This window comes from Corapipo altera, unplaced genomic scaffold, assembly GCF_003945725.1.
Source record: "Corapipo altera isolate COAL_440 unplaced genomic scaffold, ASM394572v1 1b, whole genome shotgun sequence".
In the NCBI taxonomy this organism is placed as follows: domain Eukaryota; kingdom Metazoa; phylum Chordata; class Aves; order Passeriformes; family Pipridae; genus Corapipo; species Corapipo altera.
In genome coordinates, this window is record NW_020884881.1 from 16,360,957 (window position 1) to 16,384,322 (window position 23,366).

At 44.8% G+C, this 23,366-nt stretch overlaps 1 protein-coding gene across 7 annotated transcripts in view; it reads left to right on the plus strand.

Annotated features, from left to right (window-relative positions):
- Window positions 1-23,366, plus strand: part of FRMD4A (FERM domain containing 4A) — a 364,661-nt gene that overhangs the window by 271,041 nt on the left and 70,254 nt on the right. For all 7 annotated transcript variants that reach the window (XM_027639749.1, XM_027639748.1, XM_027639750.1 and 4 more), the window contains 4 exons: window positions 2,376-2,468; window positions 15,179-15,263; window positions 19,420-19,476; window positions 21,889-21,911. In XM_027639749.1, coding sequence (XP_027495550.1) covers window positions 2,376-2,468; window positions 15,179-15,263; window positions 19,420-19,476; window positions 21,889-21,911 — 258 coding nt within the window. The remainder of the gene's footprint in view (window positions 1-2,375; window positions 2,469-15,178; window positions 15,264-19,419; window positions 19,477-21,888; window positions 21,912-23,366) is intronic.

Consider the following 23,366-nt stretch of genomic DNA (forward strand, 5'->3'; position numbering starts at 1 on the left):
TAGACACCTCTAATATTTGGGTACCCAGGCTGAAAATCTTTCAATGGGGCTTAATTTCTGTCAGCCTGGAACATCAGTCTTCTAAAAACCAAATCTTGTTAAAGTACCCATCTGTACTGAACAACAGGGAATGATGCAGGGTTCCTACAGTAGCATTGGGCAGCTACATACCAGCAGCAGAAATGATGGAAGGAAACCCCACTGTGCTGTGTGCCCAGCTATGGAGCCTGCTTAGAGCCAGGCCAGTTACTCCCTACACCCAGCCCAGTTAGCATGACCATCCTCACCCTGATGCCAGTGCTGTCACAGCCTGGGCAGTCTTCTCTCAGTCCATGAGCTGCAATAGAGACATATGAAGTGACCAGTTGGGCTTGAAAATCTGAACGATATCACCCCTTCACAGTAGGCAGGTTGCTACCAAATCTACGCCCTTAAAACACAGTTCAGGCTTCCCTTTACCTAGAGGAAAAAAATTAAATAAAGAAAAAACTTATGTAAAAGCTTCATCTAGAGAAAAAAAACTGCCTAAAAATTAAAATATCTTGGGAAGAAACACACAGGTGTCTACAGCAGGGGATAAAATAGGTTTCGATCTTTTGTACACCAAAAGATGTGGAGGATGAGTTTGAAAATACCTGATTCCACATGTATCACTTGTACCACATTAAGACTCAGTACTTTTGCAAAGCAGATACAAAGGCTGATTAAACTGAACACCTGACTTCTATATGGCAAAATTTGAGAACTCTTTTGTAGATGTCTGATCCTGAACCCACGGCAGTGATGAGTGGAGCTCAAAGTAATTTTGAATTCCTTAGTGGAAAGCAGTGTGCTGGCTGAGGTGAGCCCACACAGGGTCCCAGAGGGTCTCCAGGGCAGCCTGGAGGTGCCTGGGGGGGAAGGTCCCTGAGCTGCCCATCCACTTCTGCACCCATGTAAACCAGGGCAGCAGTACGGAAATTCCAACTGAACCCAGGTGATTCAAAGCCTCCTGAAACTGCTGCTTTCTCCTTTATTTATTTTTCTAGGAAAGATGGAGAGATGGAGCTGCAAATCCAGTTAAATTGCTACAGAGATGTCACTGCCTGCTTTCCAAATGGGCTTCTCGGTTGCTTCTCAGAAGCTCATGCTTCCTTCAAGGAAGAACAGGCAGACCCCTGTGAAAGCTGAGTGGGTTTGCTGACAGGGTACATTGCTAAGGCTTGTTGCAATTCTAGAAGTTAATTTATTGGACTTTTTTTAAACCAAGCTCCTTTTTTTGGCTTTTTTTTTTTTCATTTACAGTGGAATGAAGAATTATTCTTGAGGATTAGCATGAGCTGGTGAATAGGCACTGGAATAAAGCTCAGAACATCTGAGTTCCATTTCCTGCTTTATTTGCTGCAAGATTCTCCCCCAAATCACTTCAATTCTCTCGCTCCTTGCTTGTCTAGACAGCACTGCACTGAAGGCAAGGGCTGCCTCTCCCTCTGGGTGAAATCTGGTCTGGCTGAAATCAATAGCAAAAAACTCACAGGATGCAGCCCTAGCATCACTGGAGGCAATGACAAATTTCTGGCCAGATTCAGTGGGGCCTGAATTTCACCCTAGGTATTTCCACAGTGCCTAATTTAACAGGGCCTTTATCTCAGCGGGGGAGTGAGATGCCCCTGTAATACAAATAATGGTATTTATAAAGTCCCTCTCACACACACACACACACACAAAGCGCTCTACAACGCGGGGAACGTGACAAAGAACAGAGTTCCTGCCCAGGAAAGCTTCCAGCAGCAAGGCACGAATGGATAAATTACAGGAGAAAATAATGACGACAGGTACCATCTAGGCAAAAGAAAAGCAGCATGTGGTAATTGGAGCTGGAACGCTTCACAGAGCAGCTGTTTTTCAAGAGGTCTCTAAAGAAGGAAAAACGAGGGCTGGGCAAACCTAGAGAGGCTATTACAGGCATGTGGGTGGTAAATAAACTGTCTCAGTCTGTAGAGTCAGGTTTAGCCTTGAGTGAAATACTGCAGGCGTTGTGGAAACTCTTAACCATAAGGATTTCTAATGAAAATCTTGACAGACTTTTAATGATACAACTGCTCCAGGGGCTTGTAGTAAAAAGGTGAAGCTTATAACATTTTGGGCTGTCCTGCCTGCTCAGTGCTCCCTGACAGATTGAACTTTAGCAGTTTGATTCCCAGACTGAAGCGCTGCCAGGATGATATCGCCTCCACTTCTCAAACATTTACTGTGTGTTTTTCAAATATCATGCAATAGTCAAGGGCAAATAGCAGGTGTTTCAGCTCATATTTTGTAACACCTCAGACCTCACTGCCACGAGGAGCAAGAAACTTCTTTGGTGCCAGGCTCAAAACTGTCTCTTCTCTTGCCAGGGGACACTTGAACTGGCTTCAGCTGGACCGACGGGTGCTGGAACATGACTTCCCCAAAAAGTCAGGACCGGTTGTTTTGTACTTTTGTGTCAGGTAAGTGTGTGTTGGTGAGCCCTTCCCATGGGATACAGCTATGGACAACCTGTTCCCTGCAGACCAGGAAATGAGGTTGTCGGTTTCTCACACTGTAGAAACACCTGTGGACAAAAAAACACTTCTGCATAGGTTTCTTTTGAGCTCTTTGAGTTAGAAAACTCTTCTCACTCAAGCGTAAACAAGTAGTAGCCACACTAACACCCAGAGCTGCCCACGGAGAAATGTTGCATGAGGACAAGATCAGATGTTATGTCTTTACGCTTTTACTTGTGGGCTTTGAACTGGAAAGTCCAAGCTGGGTAGGGCTGAAGAACAAAGCCCTCCTTCTGCCAGGATAACCCATTTGAGCCAGCAACCTGGAGGGAAAACACTCGCTTCCTCACCAACGAGCCACATTTCCTCTGGATTGTGCCCAGGGTGTCTGTTCTGTCAGGGACCAAATCAATCCTGGTACAGTTCTGTCATATTCACCTTCTGAACTCACAAATAGCAAATTATAGCATTTTATGGCAGCCAGTTGGCTTCTACACAGCTGGATCAGACTAGAAAGGTTTTAATGAAGATTGTTGTAGTTTGGGAGCCTCAAACTTCATCTGGGATTTTTACAAGGAGCTGTTAGTGCTTGGAAGCTGCTGGAAGCTGCCAGTGCTCTTGTGCACACAGTGTCTTTGCCTCCAAGGGAGATATTTTCTGAGAAGACAAATTTGCTCTTGCAGCTTTGAAACGCCCAGAGAGAGGCCGGAGGCTGGGATGGCATATGCACAAAATTAAGTTGAGGGTTTTGACTTACTTTTAATGGGTAGCTCATGTCTAGAACTAGCTAGTGCAGCATTACCGTGTCTTTTTCTGTTAGGCTTTCCACTTCACTGTTATATTACATCTGACATCACTCTCATTCATTCCATAGTGCCCACAAAAAATGAAGACCTACTTTTGAGTTTCTTCCCCTGAGTGAAGCCTTTTTTTAACTTGCATGGTGATTGTCATTCATTTGACTTCCATTACAAGGGAGAGTTCTCAAAAGAAGAGACCCTTTGTTCTGTTATGTCCCCATATTTAGTGGTGGGTGGCCCCACGAGTCCAGAATTTGCCTGCTGTCTCTCAAGAGAAGAGTTTAGTGTACATTTTGAGTGCTTCAAACCGTAAGCGTAGATCAGAGCTGAACAGCTTCAGTGTGTAAGATCCAGATCCACCTGTGCTTAGAATTAACAAAGCTGTTGATGCTCGTTATGAACACATCAACTCTGTTATCAAACATCTTGTCTAGGGGCCAAATTGAGGAGTCTGTGCTAGGACAGGGATCCCATGGAAAGCAGGGAAAGCTTTGGCTGAGCAAGAGCTAAGTGCAGGTTTTAGGAGTGGAACTGTTAAATGTGTGAAAGCCGGTGCTACTGAGCCGCTCTCGTATTCATTTCAAAGACCACTCAACAAGCATAAATATTGCCATCTGTATTGTTTTATGAAAGTTGGCAGCACAGTGGAGACCAGTCATTCTAGCAGGATCGTAGCCAAGAAGCATCCTAGGGTATGGATCCATATAACTGCTAGTGAACGAGTGACCCCTCCTGTTCTGGAATTGCAGTCTATAGGGAAAAAACCCACACACACATTCAGTGTCTGAAAAGTGCATGTGTGAAAACCAGACTGATTGTGGACTTTTATTGGGGGCAGTAATGAGTGGATTGTCACACTGAGTTATGATTTGGATTGGAGTGGAAGGCCAGATGCTTCAAGATTTAGGAATGGGCATTAACTTACCATGGCTTTTCTACTGCTTATTTCCCCTGTGGATGTCAGATGCTGGCAGAAGTTGAAAAAGTTTCTCAGCACGTAAAAAGTTCCCATATTCATCCCCAGATCTGATCTGAGCAGAAGGCAATTGAAGAAACCAACTCCAGCCAGATGGCTGAAGTTGGAAAGGCCCCACATATCTGTCACCCAGTGGTTTCAGTTCTGGCTTGGGAACTAAAGCAAGGGCTGACAGAAAGGTTGTGAAGAGACCCACCCATAGATGGGGTTTTATTTTCATAATCTGGGGGATGAGTGGCAGTTTGAAAAGACATCCATAAACATACCATAAACAGAATGCTCCCTCTCCCCTGCTGCCCTCAGCTGGAAAGCAGAGATAATTAGTGCTGTGCCATACTTAATCACAGATGTGTTAATTTTTAAGGGACTGAGTGCCCATAATACCTACTATATCACTGGTAAAGGCTTGCCTGTGTTTGCAGATACCTTCTTGCATTACCCCTCCCAAGCATTGCAGCTGACAAAGCTTAGATTGGTGCTGGGCATCCTAATTGGGGAGATAGTAATACAAGTAACTGGATGTGCCAGATGCTCATGACACAGAAATCTGTTTACTGCATTGGGATTTAGTAATGGTGTGGGTTTTTCCCTCTAGTTGAAGTAAATGTACAATTCAATCACACTGTATAGCTACTGAAGAGATGAAGCCTCAGGCAAGAACAGTGAATGGTAGTTTGTGAAGAGGATAAACTACATTTTCACCTTTTTTATGTGAACATCAGATTGTTTTTACCCTCAAAACTCCTGCAGCAATGTTGATGGGCAGCATGCCCACAAAAGATGCCACAGATTTTAGCTTGCTCTAAAAGTACATTTAAAGGGAAGCCTGCCTTCTTAAGAAAAGGTTTCTTGGAAGAAACGTGCTGAAAATAGGAAGTTTCACAAGCTTTGCAGTGTGAAATTCTCCTCCCTTTTTTAAATCTCTGCAGCACTGCTGAAGCTTTGTCTTTTGACACACATTTCCTTGGGGTTTGACATTGTTGAACACTGATCTCCAGTGTCTTTACTCTCTTCCGTAATCAAAGACCAAAAATTTCACAGCACCGTGTCAAAGAAGGAGGATTTTAGAAGGATGTTTTTAGCATTACTTTGTAAGAAATTTCTTCTGCCCTTGTACATTTACACAGTTACTGAAGCCTCCCTGTCTTCAGGCTGTCATCCAGTGCTTCTCTAGAAGCTTTCCACTGAAAGCAACACAGGAAACAATCAAAACTCTTGGGCAGCTTAAACTGTCCCATGGCTATTGTGCAATATTATTTTATAAGATTCTGGTAATATCTGTTTACATAGCTCTAAAGCCAGACATGAAAGCAAGAGGGAGTACCATGTGTCATGCAGGGGAGGTGGGGTGTCTGGCAACTGGATGGGAGTGATATTAGTTCTCATCATGGAATTAGCTTCCCTGGATGGCTTCCTGTAGCCCTGGTCACTCAGTTGTTGGTGAAATTCATTCCCTGCCTTGGAGGGTTTATGATGCAGGTAAGCCAAGTCAGATGAGAGTCATCACTGAAGTCCAGGAGAAGTGCAGGATGGGGATAAAGGAAAGAGGGATTGCTTGGTTAGTTGATTTTACAGAGGTGTTTTGAGACCAGAAGAGAACAGGGAGCTGTGTGGTAAAGGGCACGAACCTAAGTATGGAGACCCACGTCAAAGAGTTCAGAGGTAAACAGAGCTAGCAGGGCTTCAGATGAAGGTTGTTATACTTTCAGCAGGGAAGGAAGCATTTTGCTCAGACTCACACATACAGTAGGAAGGCAAAGTTAAACTTTGTGTAAAACTTTGAGGTGAGAGAGGACCAAAGCATAGACATGCTGTTTGTTCATGGAAAATAAAGTCAGCCAGGCTTTGCAGTGAGTTCTCATCCTCAAACGATGGCCTTGTGAGATTAGCGATCCTTAGCAAGGGAACCACCAGCATGGGTCTGATCTCATTATCTTCTGGGTGTTTGTCATGCTGTTAATTTATATGAACAAACTTCGCAAATAAAATTCACTCCGCTGGTGGATCTTTTCCCAGGAATGAATATATTTGTTCTCAGGGTAGCTCCACCAGCTAAACAGGGACAACTCACTGCAGAAGTCGTCACACTAAATCAGAATATCTCTCACATGGAAAGGTTTTTCTTTCAGAACGGCATGGAACAAAATGAGAAATAAATCCTCAATACTCAAATACACTGTGGGGCAGAGTTTGTATCTATGGCCCAGCAGTATTCCCACAAAGGAATGCCTGTGTTCAGCAACATCTGGCATGTGTTCATACATGCTGGCTAGGCTGAAGTCAGCATGGGAGCTGTGGGGGCTCAGGACTCTCAATATTGAGGCCAGAGATTTTGCCAGGTTACCACAGTTACTGGAGAACAAAGTGGCCCTAAATAAGAGACCAGCACTGAAACATAGAGTGTAAAGCTCGTGGGTGTCATTGCTCCCTTTAACCTGACAGAAAGGAGGTCTATGTGCAACAGCAGTGGTCCAGGTCCGAGGCAGGTGGGACTGATGTCTGAGATGAGACTCGCCACACCAAATCTGGGATGTTTACCTGGCAGACAGCTCTGTGTCAGGGCTAATTAGTGCAGCCTCCCTGTGCAACCACAGGAAAGAAATAGGCACTTTTCAGGAACAACTCATCCAGCTTATCTGAGATGACTTCTTCAGAATTCAACAAGTTGCAAGCTAAAATACCTGTGTCTCTTCTCTGACCTCAGACCCCTGCTCAGATGTAGGCGTTTACATCATAGCTACCTCTTTTCACCTGATTAATCCCTCTGTGTACAAGGGCCGTCTATAAATTTAAAATTATTATTTCAAACAGGTTGGCACAGTCAGGGTTGAGGAAGCATTTCCCATCTACAAGGTTCTGCCTGACTACCTAAATGGAATTGGACCAGATTTCACCTCTTAATGAGGCCTTATGCTATTTTAGTCTTTCAGCCCTCCTTTGTAGCCAGTCTTTAAACTTGTGTTCCATTAGAAAAGGACTAATGCTAAAAATAAAAGAAGCAGAAGACCATTTGGAAACAGTTGACCCTGGAAGGAAGAGAGACAGTGGTTATTCATAGGGCTAGACAGACCTTAGAAATGCATTGCTGCCTCTAACACAGGCAGACACAGGTGTGGGGTGCAGATTCATAGCATCCCGCTCTCAACTTCCCCGACTAACTCACCTGGCAATCCCAGCACACCATGGCTGTGGTGCCATTCACATCTACTCAGCTTTGCTTCTCTCCAAGAAATCAGATTAGAGGGTGGTGATGACAGCAGCCTGCTGTGGCAGGAGGAGCTGAATAGAACCACACTAGATTAACCAGAGCAATTTATTTGTCTCGCATGTGATGGGCTGTGTTTCTCCATCCACAGTTTTCCCCACCAAAGAGGGGTATGTGGTGCTCTAGTCCTTTTCTTCAGGAAGGGAATGAGGAATTGTGAGCTCCTGTCTCTCCCATCCAAGGAGGGAGAAGGAGCAGACAGCCCTCTTTCTGCCACATGGTGTGAGATGGTTTTACAGGAACTGGGGGGAGACATACAAGGAGATTATCAAATACATCAAATTTACAGTCGGGAGAGAAGGAGATAAGTGGCAGAATTTGCTGTCACTCAAGGCTTTATTACACCTGTTAGCACCCAGGAGAAGTTGGCAGGGGAAAATCACATATACACAAATTACTCTGCTCCTCTGCTCTTCCCTGGTCAGCTCCAGATCCCTCTGCACAAGGACCTGCAAGGAGAGTAGTGCTGGACCTCAATTTGCCCTGGAGTTTGATCATCCCAGGAGAGTTCAGGAAACTGCCTTGAGATTTTTCAGCACCTTGGGGTGCTCCATCTTCATTCTCATGGCTGTCTCTTTCCAGAGCTCCTTCCAGCTGTGCTGTCTCCCTCACCTGCTGTCAGTGCCAGTACTGAGCCAGAAATTCCCTGCACCAGTGAATTTATGCTACATATAAGAGGAGACAAAAAGCCATGTCCTGCTCACATTAAAGCTCTACATGTCCATGCACTGTGCTGCAGTGCTGTAGAAATAACAGCAAAACACAGAATATTAAACCCGCATAATCAACCCAGTCCAACCAAGCTGCTTTCAGGGGTTTCTGTGAGCTGCCCTGTCTATAAAGTCCGTGTCATAACCCAGATCTCTCTGCACAGCATGTGTTTTGCTGGTTGGTGTGTACCAGCTGTGTGTACGCTAAGCAGGAAGATCCCAAAAGCCGGCAGCCCCGCACACCCCCTCCTCCCCGCCTGCCACAGTGTATAAATACAGCCGCACAGACCTTGTTTGTGCTGGAAGACAAGGCTCCCCGCAGACAATTTATTGCAGCCTTCCCAGGGTGGCCCCCTGCTCTGTTCACCCGGGGGAAGGTGTAATAAATTGCCTGCGGGGAGGCTTTGCTCCTCAGAGTCTCTTTAGAGATATGAGAAACTTCTGTCCAGTCGGAAGATTTACTTGTGTGAAAACCGACCTTTGCTTGAGGAAGGGAACTAATGGGGCTCTGCTACTTAGCACACAGCTCTGAGCTAAGCCATCCATTACACACACATCTTAATAGCAGTCTGGCTCTTGAGTCCCATAACATCATTTCTGTTTTCTGCTTAACTAGGAATATATTTGTATAAGTGAGCTGTGTTGAGAGAAGGGGATAAGTTGTTTTTCCTTTCCATTCAGCTACCCCAGGTGGAAGGAAAAGCCAGCGTTCTGTTGTTTTGAGCCACATTTTAAACATGTTGATGCTGGCAGCATTGTCTTGTCTAATTTTGGGAAGCATTTAGACAGCATGATAGGTACCATGCAGAAATGATGGATGCTGTCAGTGTAGGATTTGTATCTAATTTGGATCAAGCAGCAGTAGCTGTGTCAGTGCCTACACACATCTACTCTGACTGGGTCAAAGTCAGGCAGATATTGTTTCCATTTCCAATGCAATTTCTGTGTTTGTACCTCACACCAGCAGGTGTGATGTTCTGTCATCAGGAGAGCAACAGAAAAGTCTGCTGTGAGGGGTCCCCCCATTGCCAGGGCATTGGACAAGGTGTAGAGTCAGTGAGTAAGTAAAGCTTATACCAAAGCAAATCACAGCAAATCATACTTTTGTGTGCTGGTGACAACACATGGAATGGCTGGAGGGATTTCTATTCATAAAATGATCCAAAATCCTCCGATGAAAGATGGTCTCTAGATACTGAGAGATGGTGTTATGCCAGACAGTGCATCCAGAAAGTCACCTCTAATAGACAAGATGTGACTCTTGGCAAGGACTAAAGAGCAGAAAAGGGCTGTGCTGATGCTCAGGAGATTGAGGGGCAATGCCCCTGGTGACTGAGGGAGAGCAGGGAAGGAAGGCAGCGTGCTACTGTGATCCAGTCACTGCTCTCACCTCCTGCTTGGGACAGATATCCACATCACTCCAAGCCAGAGGAGCTGCAGCAGTTTTTATACAAAAATTAACACATCTTTTCATACAAAAATGCACTTCTCTTGCAAGCCAAGCCAAGCTCCATGGGACACTGCAGGGGTGGGACGATTTGCAGAGTATTTTGAGCTGGGTTACTGCTTTTACAGCAGCTCTGGTTCCCCACATGGGGAGGGGGCAGTGGACTCACTGTACTGAGGTCAGTGCCTTTGCTTGATGCTGTAACCAAGCATCAGGAAGAAACGTACTTGCATTTACCACCTTGATTCCTTCCCTTCTCTGTGTTGATACTGGACCACCCTGTAATTTGCAGACTCCCAGGACATACAGCCTGGAAGAGACAAACAGAGTTGGTATCTATATATTCCAAAGTAGATCCCTAACTATTTTTTACATAAAGAAGATGAGGCATAGGAATGAGCAAATATCCCCAAAACACATGGTTTTCTAGGAGTTCAATGGGCCAACATCTCAGAAACACTAAGAAAAAAGGATTGGCAGTGGATAAAGGTGCAGACGGCTTCGTAGTATAGTACAGCTGATGGGAAAGAGAGAGGGAACAGGCTCAGGTTAAACAATATTCATATCTTTTTATTTTGCTAGCAGCAATTCTCTGTATCTCTGGAATCACTTTCACCTCCAGTTTTGTGGCTTCCCTGCAATGAAGTCAAAGTTGACACAGACCTCTCTTGCTGCGTCCTGTCCCCTGCATACTGATCCCATGGGCTGGGCGAGGGGGGGCCTGAGCATGGCACAGGCGCAGGGGACAGGACATGGCATCCAAACCAAAATGAATGCAAAAGGGGAGGTAAATGGAGCTTTTTAGCTGATTTTCATTCCTGACTGATTACTTAACAGGCCAACTACTTAGCATGAGCATTGTATGCTTTAAGTGTCAGCACATAAAAGTGCACCCATGACTATTAGCAAACAGGGCTGGAACATAAAAGCTGCTGTCCAGCCTGTGCTGCTCAGAATACTCATTTAGCATGAGACACTGGACATAATGACATCTGCATTTAAGTCCATTATACCAATGCATGTGATTTTTCTTTTCCTGGTTAGCAAATGGCCTCATATTTTTCAAATTATCCTCTGAGGTTCTGAATGACATGGTGAAGGATAATGAACCAGACTCAAGGATGGATGAGGCAGAAAAGGGGCGTTCTCCTTTACCCATTGCTTTGTAATAATGAAATAAGGGGCAGTCCACTGACAGAGCCACCAAGCTCTGCTGACAGAGCATCCCAACCAGATTGGAGTCAGCCAGCTGGGAAAGATGTGGATAGAAGTCTTTTGGACTAGCTGGTTCCCAATGGAGTCAAGCTTCACGAGAAGTAGGATGATATCACTGCCCCAGGACAGATATATACCTAAAGTAGGCAAAATATCCATTTGCTGTGGTCATGTTTTGAAATATCATTGTGCTGAGGATCACAGAGAAATATTTTTACCATTTGGCAGGTTCTGCTTGGAAGGAAACACAGGGGCTTGTGTTCTCAAATGCTATGACAGTCTTATCTTCCCAGTCAGCAACTCGACTGCTCAGAGCCTGGTCCCTGCTGGGTTATAGATGGCCAAGTTCAGGCTGGTGGGATATGTCCAGGGCTGCGTGTTAGAGCCAATGCTAAATAGTTTTTGTTCGAGAGTTTCTTTCGGTGTGCGGAAATTGGAAGTGCTGCTGCTTTCTGCTCTCACTGTCCACACAAGCGCCCCACCAGCTCAGGTGCTTGACAGTCCTAAGCTCTCCAGTCCCCACTGCAAGGATGAAGCACTAGTGTTCAAACACCTTCCTAACACTGCTAAATTTGCCCATCTGCACATACACTTATGAGACCAGCAGCAGCAGTTAGGGATTCTCCCCGTGAGCCCAGGACCCAGACAGGCATTTCTCTGAACCACAAGTCAGAGGTGGGTGGGCCTTGTGTTATGCAAGGGAGAAGTTACAGTAATACCAGTTTCCCAACACCCAAGGATCAAGAGTTTCCACAGACACCACTGTGAGTCTGTGCTTGGCTGGTTACAATGGCAATTGCCATTCATCATGGCATGAGGGGGTTTAAGCTGTCTCAGAGCACAGTGTCAGTTAACCAAAGCTTAACAGAGAGCAATCTGATCAGTACAAGACACATCCTCGTAGCTAAAAGGCCTTAAATGTTTCAGATGCAGCAGCTTCTGAAGTCTTCCAAGACACCTTCTGCAGCACTCATTATTATTTCTCTGCTGTTGAGAGGGAGCAGCCAATGTAGGCACTTTGTGTTCATTATCCAGAGTAATATTCACTGGTCTATTTAATTAATGCTTAGAAAATGTACTTGATGAATTATAAGTTACTGGGGCAGGGGAGGGAGGGGGAATGCAGAAATAGATTAACGTTGGCTGATCTTTTAAACTTTCTCCAAAATTATTTCTTTGGTTTTTACAGTCAGCAAGTCTCGTGGGGTGTCCCCCCTTCCTACACAGCTAATTTCTCACAGCCACAGTTGCTGACTATCAAGGAACCTCTTGTAGGAGCTGCTTAAGGAAAAGCTGTTTGCTGGGTGTACCGAAAGAGATGTAGATAGTGGAGCAGAGGTGTTGGGCACAATATACTGCCTCTTTCTCTATCTAGCCCGTCCATTACATCCTGGATACCTCAGCTTCACACCACATGGAGGAATGATTCTCTCAGGGGAGTCCTCAACAGAAATCTGAGAGTACCCCTCAAAACTGATGATCTTGAAACATGCACAAGAAAGGGCTCATAAGCTTAACAGGCAAAACAGACAGAAGGGGGCAGAGAAGGGAGCGGTCTTTTCTAAACACAGCACACAACAGCCCAAGCAGCTAAATGATTTTCAGAAGGTCACGAAGGAAACCCGTGTCTGAGTTGGGAATTTAACCCAGATTTTTGTGCTTGGTTCATTGCCTTAGCAGCTGGATGCTTCTGCCTGCCTCCTTTGTCACTGACACTGGTCATTGTAAAGTGTGGTTTCCATCACCGTATTTGGAAAAGGTGGTAAGAGGAGGAGATCTGATAGAAATCCTCCATCAGTGAGGGGAAAGAAAGAGTCTTTCCCTCCCCTTTCTGTTGTTACAGCACCAACTGTGAATTCAGGGGAGTCTACTCCAGTTCGGGTTTCCTGAGCTTGCCACACAGAAAATCCCATAAGAGTTCCCTTTGCAAATCTGTTTTCTTTTAAGTAGCACCAGTTTCCTGGTGCACATGTTTTGCATTTGCCTGGGTGCATGTGTGAGAGCCAGTAGCTCCCCAGCTCACTCTCCACCCTGGAGACCGCTTGAGAACTGGGTTTTCTTTGTGAGGGTGAAGTATCATGTGCAGGCTCTGTGCTCCAAGAGGCTCAATTTTGTACAGAAAATGATCTGTGTAGGTGTCCACGTGGAAAGCCTTGGGAATGCTCCTTGCAGACTTAAGAAATGCAATATTGCCCTCTAGTGATGGTGAGGATGGTCTCGTTTGAGCTGCTGAAATAAAAAGCGTTTTGGCTAACCTTCAATGAGATTCAAAATGGAATAAATGTTCCTGTTTTCTTCTGACCTTGGAATTAAAGATCCTACCGTCATAACTCAGAGAGCACTGGTAGTAGTGATAAGCAGGGAAGGTTGTTCAAGAATCACAAAATGTGTAAAATTAGCATTATTCTCCATGAATTCAGCAGATGGAAAGCCAGCTGCACTCACAGAGCAGATCTAGTAAGAAGGTTCCTTTTTTAATGCAAAATTTTTTGCATTTCTAAAGCCAAGTATATTTTTATTTGGAAAAAAAAAAAAAGGAGAGAGAGAGGTAGTTTCAAGTACAGGAGATGAAACACCGGAAACCAGAAAGAAATAAGAAAAAGTCTAATCTTTGTGTTTCATCATCCCTGTATTCAGATGTTGTGAGTTTTGGGGGTTGGAGGTTTGGGGGGCTTTTTTTTGGTTGGTTAGTTGTAGGTTTTGGTTGGTTTTTTGATTCAAGTTTTATTTTTATTTCTTGTTTGAACTCTTCTGGAGGGGGGGAAGGAGGGATAATAGAGGAGCCCCTCAGGAGATGAAAAAAATGTTTCTCTCATTCTAGTAAGCAAGGAGCTGGTTCTGTCAGGAAATAGAGTGTTTTGAATACCCTTCAGAAGACACTCAGGAGCACTACAAAGCCTTGACCTTTGCCCCTAAGAAGGTTGTATTTAAGGCCCTTGCTTTTGCAAATAGCTCGATGTGGACAATCCCTCTAGTGCTTGTGTGAAGCCCCAGGAGTGTCCACAGGTCTCTCAGCTCCTCTCCCAGACAGCGGGGTCAGGGAGTGAGATTTCTCTGTAACTGGACCCCGCATGTCAGCCCAGATTCCTAAGGAATTTGGTTATTTTAAAGTCCCTGATGCAGACATCATTTCCCTGGCACCTTCCTCATTCTAATTGCCTCTGACAAGGCATGATAGTACTGGAATTTATGTATGGAACATCGCTGTCACTGCACTGCAACTTAAAGATCACTGCAAAGCAGCATGGGCAGACAGAGCTATTTATTTTTCCTTACTTAAAACACTAAGTGAATGCAAAATTCACTTCCATCATTCACTGAACCTATCCAGCTTTCTCTGTTACTACAGGAACACAGCATACCTGTACATAATGATCAGTCATCACATTGACAGTATCCTGAGCTTTTTTCCCCTCAGAAGTTCACAAGGCAGAATTGGAGCCAATTCAAGCTAGTGACAAAACTCTCATGCACAGAGTTCACTGCCAAAGGATCAGACCTTCGAAGCAGGCAGGACATGGAGTACTGAATAAATGCATACATATCATGGGCTTTCAACATAATTGTAAATATTTTGGGCGATCAGCCAACGCAAGAGAGTGGGTTTTTCTGACTCGGAGGGTTTGGGCTTTCTTCTGAGGTCTGAGTAGTCATCTCAGCTCAAAAAAAAATAGATTATTATGATTCCCTTTCATCCCCAGCATCGCTACTCATAGTACTGGTGAATTGTGAAAAGTTAGCAACTACTGCTAGTTGCTCACTCAGTGACCATAGCTACATAATGTAAAGAAGCCTTTATAAAATTTGCCTTATGCAGAGCTGAAGGTGACAGGAAGGGAACCCAGAAGTGCATTTCTGTCAGTGAATATTTTTACAAGAAGCAGGTCAATAGCACAGAAATGGTTACGATAGGTGAAGGAGTGAAGAAGAAATGCCAAAATGTGATAGCGAACAAAGGGGAAGCTTACAGATAAACAGAATAAAGGATTATTTTGAGCCTAAAAACAAAACAAAGGGTTATTTAGGAACTAAATCATCCACTTGATGATCCAGTTTCTTTGGTGTGGATGGAGTGGTGGTGACTGATCACATCCTCGAGCATGCACAAGCTTCCTTCACCACCCCAAAGCAAAGCAAAAAAGGTTCATTTTTAGTACACTCATCATGACTCCGTTGACCACCTTTTTCAATGTAATAAGTGCATTTCCATGTTTTGTCTTAGTTTTCTCTCATTCCTAACCCCTCTTGCTTTCCCTTTCAGGTTCTACATTGAAAGCATCTCCTATCTGAAGGACAATGCCACCATCGAGCTGTTTTTCTTGAACGCAAAGTCCTGCATCTACAAGGTAAGGACTCAGGGAGCTCTGTGTGGCATTGGCCACATTTTCTGTCTGCATTTTCTGTCTTGAAATTCACACCCGGACTTTCAGATACAACCTCCTCCTCCTCTTCCTCCTCACAGCCTCCCTCACTCCTCTGCCTCCAGCCGCCCCAGCACTTGGCAGCAGCTTCCCTGTCAGAGGGAGGTTCGAAGGCAAAACACCCCTGAAAGTAACTCTTGTGGCTGGCAGGAGTGAATTTGCACTGCTAAAATTATAAACGGTCTTGTATTTAGAAAGAAAGGTCTGGCTTTGTGTTAAAAACCCGCCCTGCGGTCCGTGGCTGTCGTGAGGGTTTCCCGCCCGGAGGGGGCGGCAGTGCGGCATGGGCGCCATATTCTGGGCTGGGCGATGGGGGCGGGAGGGTGTGTGTGAGGGGGAAGAGCTTGTGAGAGGGAAGGATGGAATATCCTGACTTGGAAGGAGCCCATTAGGATCGTCGAGTCCAGCTCCTGGCTCTGTCCATGCCAACCCCGAAAATCGCACCATGTGCCTGAGAACATTGTCCAAACACATCTCGAAATCTGCCAGGCTTGATGCCATGACCACTTCTTTGCGGAGCCTGTTCCAGTGCCCAAGCACCGTCTGGGTGAAGAACCTCTTCCTAATATCCCACTAAACCTCCCCAGACACACCTTCATGCCATTCCCTCAGGTCCTGACTCTGGTCACCAGAGTAAAGAGATCTGTGACTGCCCCTCCACTGTCCCTCGTGAGGAAGCTGCAGACCACCATGAGGTCTCCCCTCAGTCTTCTCCAGGCTGAACAAGCCAAGTGACCTGAAGTTTGTGGGGCAGCAGGAGTCTGTGGGTGTATGTGTGAGTGGGCTAAGGGTACCTGTGGGTATGCACTGAAGATCACCTTTTACAGGAACAAACCATGCACTGAGAAATATTTTTTTCTATAAGGAATAGCCCTCCCTGGTCGGCCACTGAAACACCAGTCCCTGGCACTGTAGCTCAGAGCAGCCCCTGGCAAGGTACTCTGTGCGCCAGAGATAAGGGCATCCTGGCACAGCCTCCACTCAGAGTAGTGCCCTCAGCAGAGCAGCAAAGCTGATCCCCCAGATACCACAAGCCAAACATACACATGAAAGGACTGGGTGCAGAGAATTAACCAGCCCCAGACCACGCTGAGGTGGAGATTGGCAGTGTGCAGACTTAGCCGGGTGGGCTGGACGTCTGGGACTGGGAGAGGTTTTTCAGCAGCTGGGATTCCCTGGGAGGATCCCTTCTACCTCCCTGTGTGCTGGCAGAGGCCATTCCCGATGACTCACCTCCATCTGCCCGGGAGGAAGCAGCAGGAAAAGACAACTGTAGTCAGGGAACAATTTTACTCACATCCCACAACTCAGCACGTTTGTGACCTGCTTAGCCAAATAGCTTACACCGAACCCAGAGCCTTGCTTGACATCTACATGTCCTGAAATGTAGGGACTAACTTTGCATCTTCTAAAATGTAGAGCAGAAGCCAGCAAATGCCTTTTTTCCAGTGCTCAGGAACCAGGCAGGGCTGCTGAGCTGAGCTGTGCAGCGCTTTGCTCTCCGGCAAGGCTGCAATTAGATGTGCTTAGTCAGCCCTCCTCAGCAACAAGCTCAGTGAGCATCACATTTTGGTTCCTGGGGAAAGTTCCTTTTTGAAGTCTTGCCAGGAAAAGCTTACGCTGTTATTCTTTTTTTGGAGAAAGCTTAATAATAAGAGGAGAGGAAAAGAAATAAAGAAAAAAGTGCCTACAGACCTAGGTTGGTCTATTTCAGTCTGACCTCTCCTGAAACCATTACTTTGCACATTCAAGCTGACTGTCATCTCTACCCAAAAATAGCCCTGCTGAATTCCCAGTCTCCCATAAGGATCCTTCCCAATTTGACTTCCAGCCACAGTAAGCCATGCTGTGCTATTAAAAAAGGCGCTGAATTTGAAAGTTGGGTGCGAAGTGTCTGCTAAGACTCAGGGCAAGCACCCACCCAGCACGCCTGCAGGACTCCTGTAGCTGTAAAAAGGGGAATTCAGTGTTTAAGTACAGCCAGAGCTTCTTGTTCCTGCAGCTAGCAGGTGGTGTTGCATGCTCCCAAACCTTGAAAGCTTCCTTGTTGCACCAAAAGTTTCCTTGTTGGACTTCCCATGAATACCTCCACCTCTGGTTCTGCTGCAGCCCAGAAAGAACGTACTGTGTATGAAATAAGTGTAGTTCTGTGCTAGAACCTCAGACCTTCCCCTATTGATTCTCCAGGCAGACGTCCTTAAACATCCCCATACACAGAGATGCTCAAGTTGGGAAAGAATAAAACTGAGGCCTGTTTAGTTTGGGGCTGCTGGTCACTGTGTTGCCAGCTGGCTCTGTGTTAGGGCTGTACTCCTCTGGTTGTGCCCACCACTCCCCCTCAATCGCCCTGTTGTGTAATGAGACATTCATGAACCCACACACCCAAAACCTCGCACAGGACCAACAAGATACTGTTGCCCAGAAAGGCCAAACCACGTTTGTACTACCAAATAAGACAGGGCTTGGCATCAGACGCTGTCCCTTGATCAGTCAGGCTGTTTAATTACTAGCACGTTCTGGCGTGGGTTTTGGCGTGTGCCAGCAAGCTCCGTCCCGGGCGTTGCTTCGGCTCTGTTCAAGGTTGTGCACCTGTTCCCAATAGGTTACACAGTGGTGGAAACCCCATCTGGGACTGGGGGAGGGAGGAATAGTGTTTAGTCCTCTTGCACCCGCCGCTTCCCTTGGCACAAGGTTCATCCTTGGTGCAGGTGCCTGTGTGAGTCAGGCAGTTCAGCTGAAAGGGGAAAGGTGTGTTTATCGCCCGCAGCAGAGCTGCTCTTCGCTCCCCAAGGAGTTGTTATGAAAGAGTTGAAGAAATCACTTATTTTAAAAAGCTGGCACTGGTGAAAGCCAAGGACACCTGGATCTTACCCTGTGTTTTGTTCCCTTTATTTTTGATTTTGCCAGAGACAAGCCAATGCAGCAATTGTGGCTTGTAAATGAGGTGTGGCCGTGACTTGGCTGGAGCGTGGATCACAGCAGTGATCTATATTTAGATCACTCATTTCTTGCCAGATGAAGTAAAACATTAAAAACAGCAGCTTAAATAAATACAACAGAAGAATCACCACAGGAGTGAGCTGAGCAGTGATCCAGTTTACTGGTCCATGTACATAGGAGACAATGTAGGAGTTCTAGTTGCAGAATAGAGATCTAAACAGTATCTTAGTAAAAGTCCATTAGCTTCCCAAAAGCAGGGACCGAAGACTCAGGAAGAGCACAGTTGGCCACAAGACTAGTGCTCATACTATCCATCCCAAGCATCCTTGGTATTGGGTCTGCATCCCAAGCATTCAGACAAACCAGTGCCTGGACCCCTTGGTTCTGTGACTGCCATCTCAGGCACAACAGAAGCATCCTGAGAGGACCTAATGGGACCATCAGTGTCCTTCATGTGACCAGGGTGTCCAAGCAAACCCTTCAGGATTGCTTTCATCACAGGCTGGATCCTATAAAATGGAGCAGAGAAGATCTACCAAAAGATTTGCGGTCACAGCTCATTCTCAAACCAGCCCCAGTGCTTGTGGGGATGCAAGGGCCAAAACCAGAGCTCCCATCATGCGCATGGGAATGTGACTCTTTTTCCTTTAAGTTTACCCTGGGCAAGGATCAGAGTTCTGGGGGGACTTTGACACAACTTCAATGAAGACAAACTCTAATTTCTTTGCTTTTGTGAGCCAAGGACAAAGCTGTGTTCCCTTTGCATGGGTGCATGGGTGACAGTTGGGGGCAAAAAAATGTATTCCCTAGGCTACCTGTCACTGAATCACACAAGAAAATAAAATTTACCCTGATCCTCAGCCTTCCACCTGCTTTCTCCTCACTCCTCCTTCATGCCACATTCAGTTATGCTTCATTTACCAAGCCATTACACCAAATATTTGGCTTTCTCCACATCTGAGTGGAGTGGGGAGGTTCTCCCTCCTTTTAGTTTCTAGGAGCACAGAGAATGCTTTGAAGCCAGGGGAGAAGACTGGCACCACATGCTTTGCTGTGCAGTAGGTAGGAGGAGATGTATGTCCTTCTTACAGCAGCTCAAACTCAACTCTCTTTTCCTTTCTTGTTTTCTTCACCTTTCAAGGAACTCATTGAGGTTGACAGTGAGGTGGTGTTTGAACTGGCTGCGTACATCTTGCAGGTAAGCACCCACCTTCTCTCACTTCGTGCTTCGTTATGTTGCATTAAATCTTTTGATTTGCCAGTTCCACAATGGCTGTATGACAGTGTAGGGGTTCCCTCAATTGCAGGAGAAAGATGTCTTTACACAGTTTTCATGGTTTCTACCAAAATGGGTACAGAAGGCTCTCAAACCAGACCTCTCCGTGCAGTGAGCAAATACTACTGCTCAACATTTTGCATACAGAAATGTGTATTATATTTGCACCAACACAGATATCCAAGACTCTGGAGTATAATGTACAGCCAGAGAAAATCTAAATGATGAATGCAAATTCCTAGGTGAAATCCATATACAATGGGTTCTTCTCCAGTGACCCTCCTTGCATTTGTTTTCCCAATGGGCTTTGGTCCTCTGATGAGCTCCATAAGTTTCTACATATGCAACTGTCTGTATTCTTCAACGTGGGCAGAATGGCTTAAAGACTTTCCAAAATATTGTCTTTTGAAGTTCTGCTCTTCAAGAAGAGGGAAAAGGGTCAGAGGGCAAATGACCAGCAGTGTTTGGTAAATATCTAATTCCCAGAAAAGAATCTTCTCAGGGTAACGAAGGTGGGTTATGTGAAAGTTCTCTTTTTAGGAGCTTGACTGTGGGAGCAGATCAGACATAATTGTCAGATGATCCTTGTTTCCCTCTCTTACAGTCTGATTTTTTCCCATGAGCCATGAAGCTGTGAGGAGCTATGTGAGCAGAAAAGCCAACTCATCAGAGTGCACTAATAAATAACAATGCACTGCACTTCTAGAGCACTTGCCATGTTAAAGAAGCAATTAATGCGTAGGGATTTGAACCTTCATTAAAATCATTTTATGTAACAAAAATGGAGTGAGGGAGTCAGGATGGGGGACAATTAACAGCACATTATAGAAACTGCATATTTGCTGTTGGGGGAATACACATCAAACAACGGGCCCATTGTGAGGACCAGCAATGGGGTTATGAATCTATTGTCTACTCATCCTAATGAATAACTTACGTGCTTAGTAATTGTACAGCCAGATCCAGAGCTCCTGCCATAACCCTTGTTGCTGGGATTGTTTCTTGCCACAAACACAGGATGTTACGTGTATTCCTGTAGTAGTTTGATGTGTAACTTAATGAAAACACTCAAAACAAGCCACACCTCTGCTCTCTGTAACCAGAAATTACTACAGCCCGTGTTTGTGACAGGATCCAAGTAAAACAAATGGGATCATACTGCATTTTGTTCTACTTCTCACTGCAGCATTTAGGTCAAAGCACTGAAGTATGAAGAATATACCCTACAAAATTGTTTTTTGAATTTAGTATGCTCATCTCTGTGCAGGGCGTATCCTTTGGGCTTTGCTATGTGTTGAACTATCATCATGGCATGCTTGAAGAGTCCTTCCTATGAACCAGAGAAGTGTTGTCTGTCCTTCAGTTCACTCAAAGGGAAATGGGAAGATAGTAAAGATCTGTCAGAACTCAAATGATTTAGTCTGCAGCCTTATTCCAAATTGTTTTATTACCAGAACAAATTGAAGTACCACCAAAGCTCTGAACTTTACCCCAGCCTCAGGACTGAAGCACCACTGGACGTGGGCTGACATGTTTTGTGGGTAGATGGATGGATGTAAAGACAAAAGACCTGAATGCAAAACCCAGTCCTCTTGGCAGTGGAAATTCCCTCATTTTCCAAATTACCTTCTTGCACTGTGCTTTCTGTGTAGCTAATGGCAAATGAGGTGCTTTGGCATGAATCATGTGAAAGGCATATTGTCTATGGAAAATACAAAATGCATGTTAAATCTATTGAGGAGGGCACTCACCAGATTCTGAGGGTTTGCCAGGTATGCAGTAAGACTCAGGTACTAATATAACTACTGGAGTGGAACATTATCCAGCCCTTTAACATCAGGCTGTGATGGTAATAAATAGAAATATCTAGATATACAAGCAAGGGAGCTAAATACTCCTCCAAACAGCCAGCAAGGAGTTAGAGAAACCTGTGGCTTGCATCCCCTTGAAAGCTGACAGTCAGCAAGCTTTTTGAAAGTCTAGGTACTAAAAAATGGCCAGAATACTTGTAAAAAAAGTCAGAGGAGTTGCAGTCTCAAAGGCTAATTACTAGCATTACTTCCTGCAGCTTCTTGGGAATTCACTAGCAGAATGGGGAATCATCTGGTCCTGTATTAGGCAAACCTTTTGTTTGTTAATCTGCCCAACTCACTGCATGTATCATGGCACTTGACATTAGATACTGGTTCCAAAAAATACATGAGGAATCAATTACAACAGGAAATTGCTGCTAAATGAATTTTGCAAATGGAAAATCTTGAACAGCCGTTTTCTTCTCTTTTTTTTTTCCCATTTTTAATTATAGATTTTTTATTTTTCTTCCTTGTTTTACAGGAGGCAAAGGGAGATTTTTCAAGGTAGGTGAACTTAGAAGTTTTTACCACTGTGTGCTTTGAGAATGAATCTGGTAAAATCACTGTGTGAGCCATGAGACTCAACTGTAGCTGTGTAGTGATTGCCTGTGTGAGCAATGCAACTCTGTGTGCATGGCTGACATAGACAGCGGGTTTCCTGATATAATTTCTCCACCAAACACAGCCTTGGACCAGAGCATGCCTTGCAAACAGCATTGTTTGTGATTTTGTTGTTGACAAATCTCATTACATGCTCATGAAGTTCAGGAAACAGACTAGTCTTCAGAAGGAAATTGCTAAGGAAATGACTCTATGATCACTGTTATATCACAGATCCAGACAGAAGCAACATTAAAATTCCATGACTAATTGATATTTCAGCTCAAATTTGGACAGAGTTCTCAAAATCACAATTTAGATAATTGGGTTTGTCGAACTTCCACTGTCCCTTGAGCCAAATCTTCAGACTTACAGTAAGAAATTCGAAGAGGTGACTGTACTTGGTGTTTTAGAAGACTGTTAATGAAATGCCCATGAATTATCATTTAAGTTGACAGTATCTGTCATTTACACATAAGTAGCAACCAAAGGTCAGGTCATTGTTTGATGTCTCATGTAAGAAACATGAAAGTTCTTTATGTGAAGCTCAGGAGAACTGACTGTGCTAAGTATTTCACATACTCCATGTATTATTTTTGCTGATCTGGACATGAGTTCAGCTGGAGGACCACAATATCCTCAAAAGTTAGTTTCAGAATGGGCAGTGGGTTGAATTCCCAGAGGAGCCCAAAGAGATGTCTTAATTTTGCCAGCACTGAGATACACTGAGAGAAGCCTGTAATGATAAGAGGCTATGAATAACAGGCAGGATCCACCATCTGGTGGTCTGGGAATTCTAGCCAGCTAAAATTGAATCAAATCAGTGAAAAGGAACTATGCATTGCAGATATCACCTTTCTCTTGTGGAGTCTGAGCTGACAGAAGATAACCCTTGCTAAAAGGAAGTTTAAGTTCTGCCATAATATTTCTCAAAACCTTAACATGCAAAATCCTGACATTCATCTGACCACAGAACACACAAGGCCAGTCTTGCTTCGTTTTTTGGTTCTGCTGAATAACTCAGCTATCAGAAGTGTTTATTTAGAGGGTACTGGAGTGCATGTGGCTCTTTGAATTTTCAATCTGGTTTTCAATGCACTGCCAAAAACTCAGTCCAGAAGAGCTGGGCCAAGAAGAGTTTTGCCATCCAGACCTGTGATAAACCACATCTTCCACTGGTTTTACTATGAAGAGCAATATTTAATGTTTCTCAGAATATCTTGGACGTGATAAAAACACACTCAGAAAGTGTACATTCAGGCTGTGAGACACAGAATAGAGAGTAATAGGACTGAAAGTATTTTATCTTTGAGTATCCATTTCCAGACCAGAAGTGGAAACAGCCAGTGGAAAGCACCC